General features: G+C 44.2%; 1 protein-coding gene across 1 annotated transcript; it reads right to left on the bottom strand.

Annotated features, from left to right (window-relative positions):
* Positions 1-303: 303 nt before the first annotated feature.
* On the bottom strand, positions 304-1,376 carry LOC148955115 (uncharacterized). The gene is made up of 2 exons (XM_089106182.1): positions 1,046-1,376; positions 304-962 (listed from the first exon to the last, which is right to left on the bottom strand). The coding sequence occupies exons 1-2, from the start codon at positions 1,374-1,376 to the stop codon at positions 304-306; spliced, it is 990 nt and encodes a 329-aa protein (XP_088962308.1).
* Positions 1,377-2,656: the final 1,280 nt, after the last annotated feature.

Raw genomic sequence — 2,656 nt, 5'->3', positions numbered from 1 at the left:
CTCCTCTATCTTGTCGTTATCTGAACATTTAGAATTAGCCCGGAGAAAACATGACGTTTTCGAGAACTAAAAAAGTGAGAAGACAAGGCCGATTGAAATAAATTCGCTTGAGTTATACTCGGTAGAAACTGGCGACAAGCGTTAGACAAAGATTCACAGCTGAAAGTATAGAATATAAAACAGAAACATTCGCTAGCGGCTATAAATAAAATTGAGCCGCGACACAGCTTTTCTGCGAAACTCCTTTCTATCTATGAGAGCAGTATAATAACAACCTTGTGCTCACTTGTACTTATTGCATGTTCAAGCCGTATCCAGACTCATTGCGGCACCCAGCAGATGATGATTTGTCTCCTTCCATAGGTTTCGCTCGAGAGTGACAGGCTCCACCATTTCAAGCCACTGGCGATCCCAGCGAAAACCGTATTTTCGAAATCCTCCGATTGGCTCCACATCCGACTTAACTATTGCTAGCCCCGTCTTCTTTAAGCCTCTTGCCCTCTTCTTCCATGCCGGAAGTGGTAGACATTTGAGACATATTTTGCTTATAGGGTCATCTGGTCTGCGCATTGTGTGGCCAAACCTTCTCAGTCTCCTGTGCTTAACAATGTCAGAGACAAATGGGCGATCCCCATATCTTCTCCTTACTTCTTCATTCGAGATTCTATCTGAGAGGTGGATGCCCAGGATATAGCGCAGGTATTTGTGGTTGAATATATTCAAGCTCAACGCTTCGGCTACTTTAAGTTTCCATGTTTCACATCCATAGAGGAGGACAGAGAGAACTATAGCTTCATACACTCGGGGCTTTGTGCGTGGCGATATTTCGGTCTGCTTCCATGCTTCCGTAGTTGAAGGAAGACACTCCAGTCTGACGATATGCGGCTCTGAATTTCCTCTAAAGATTTGCCGGCAAGGTTTACTATCAATCCGAGGTATTTGAATGACTGGACGTCCTCTATCTGATTACCATTTAGGGCAACAGGGATTTCATCCATCCCATCTGTTCGCATATATTTTGTTTTTGGTAGGCTTATTTGGAGACCAGTCGAGAGTTCCTTGACTGCCATGTCATTTATTATAGCCTGGGCTTCTGCAAAAGATTCAGCAAGCATGTCCACATCGTTAGCATAGTCAAGATCTGTGACGGAGAAGGACATGCTCACTGCAACACCTTTATACTTGTCCAGGACCCTGAAGATCCAATCGACGACGAATTTGAACCAAGATGATGAAAGGACACAGCCTTTACATACACCATCCTTGATTAGGATCAGATCTAAAAGATGGCCATCGACTCTTACCCGGGCCTTTGTTCCAGCATAGTATACCTTGAGCAGATTGATTGTCTTCTCAGGCACACCGTCCTCTCTCATTGCTTCCCATATTGCATCACGATGGAGCGAATCAAACGCGGTAATGAAGTCTATGAAGATTTGGATTGATTCATGCTTGTGTTTAAACCGGTGTTCAAGGAGTTGTCACAGGCTAAAAATCTGGTCACAGCAACTCATGCCCGGCCTGAATCCTGCTTGGTTAAGTCCCGTTCGTTTGTTTCGGGTGTCTCTGAATCTATTTAAAGGTATGACTGCGAACAGCTTGGCATCAATGGGGATAAGGGATATACCTTGGTAGTTTTTGCAGTCCATTAGGTCTCCTTTTTTGAAGATAGGGACAATTATTGAGGTCTTCCAGTCATCTGGGATGTATTCAATGTCCCAGCCTTCAGTTATCACGCTATGAAGTTTATCCATCACCACCTACAGAGCTTTCAGTAGCTCCGCAGGAATTCCAACTATTCCTGGGCTTTTATGGTTTTTCAAAACTTGGATCGCCTTAATTACTTCCTCCCTGGAGGGTGGGTCCGTCCATACATTTCATAAGCCTGATTGTGTGGGGGTTCTGCGGTGCGGTAAGTGGTTGTTTTCGAATACTATTGTCTTCTGGTCTCGATAGCTCTTGGAAGTGAGCACGCCATCTTTCGATATGCTGCTCACTGCTTTTGAGTATTTTCCCATCATTCACCTTAAGCGAGAGAATGGTAGTTTGTTTCTTCTTCCCGGTGCAGTCTCCAAGTATCTGATAGAGTTTTCGTGTATCGCTCCGTTATGCTGCTCTTTCCATATCACTGGGAACATTAGACCAGTAGGCTTTTTTGTCAGCTCTTCCCGATTTGTGACATTCTTGTCGTGGCACTTTGTATGTGGGGGATTTCTTGTTGGTCATTTCTTTTTTCTTGGCAGAGTTTGAGTGTCTTTTCTGAGATCCATTTCTTGGTTTTACGCTTGACAAACCCAAGTATGTTTGAGGCAGCTTCATTGATGTGGTCCTTGAGTTTTCTCCATTTCTTGGCAATCTTTATCTTGGGGCAGTTGGGGCACTGATAAGTCGGGGTTGCCTCCTTGGTGTCATCTTGAAGGACAACGAATCGGTTTGAGAGTTCAAGGACAAACGCTACTCGGTACTCATCAACTTTCAGCTTCAACACGTCTATTTTCTGGTTCGGCATAGTAGTCTTCCTTGAGCTAAGTCTGTACTTTAGCCTTGTCTTCAGCAAGAAGTGTCAGATCCATTTTGTGATTCCGTGTCAGCACCTCTGCGCATTCTTGAGTCCAACACCATAAATTTCTATCATCGGGATACAAGGAGATAATCT

This window comes from Artemia sp. Qi Xiang Cuo, chromosome 2 (assembly GCF_049724085.1).
Source record: "Artemia sp. Qi Xiang Cuo chromosome 2, ASM4972408v1, whole genome shotgun sequence".
NCBI lineage: Eukaryota > Metazoa > Arthropoda > Branchiopoda > Anostraca > Artemiidae > Artemia > Artemia sp. Qi Xiang Cuo.
The sequence above is the reverse complement of the archived record's forward strand: the minus strand, read 5'-3'. Positions and strand labels throughout refer to the sequence as shown.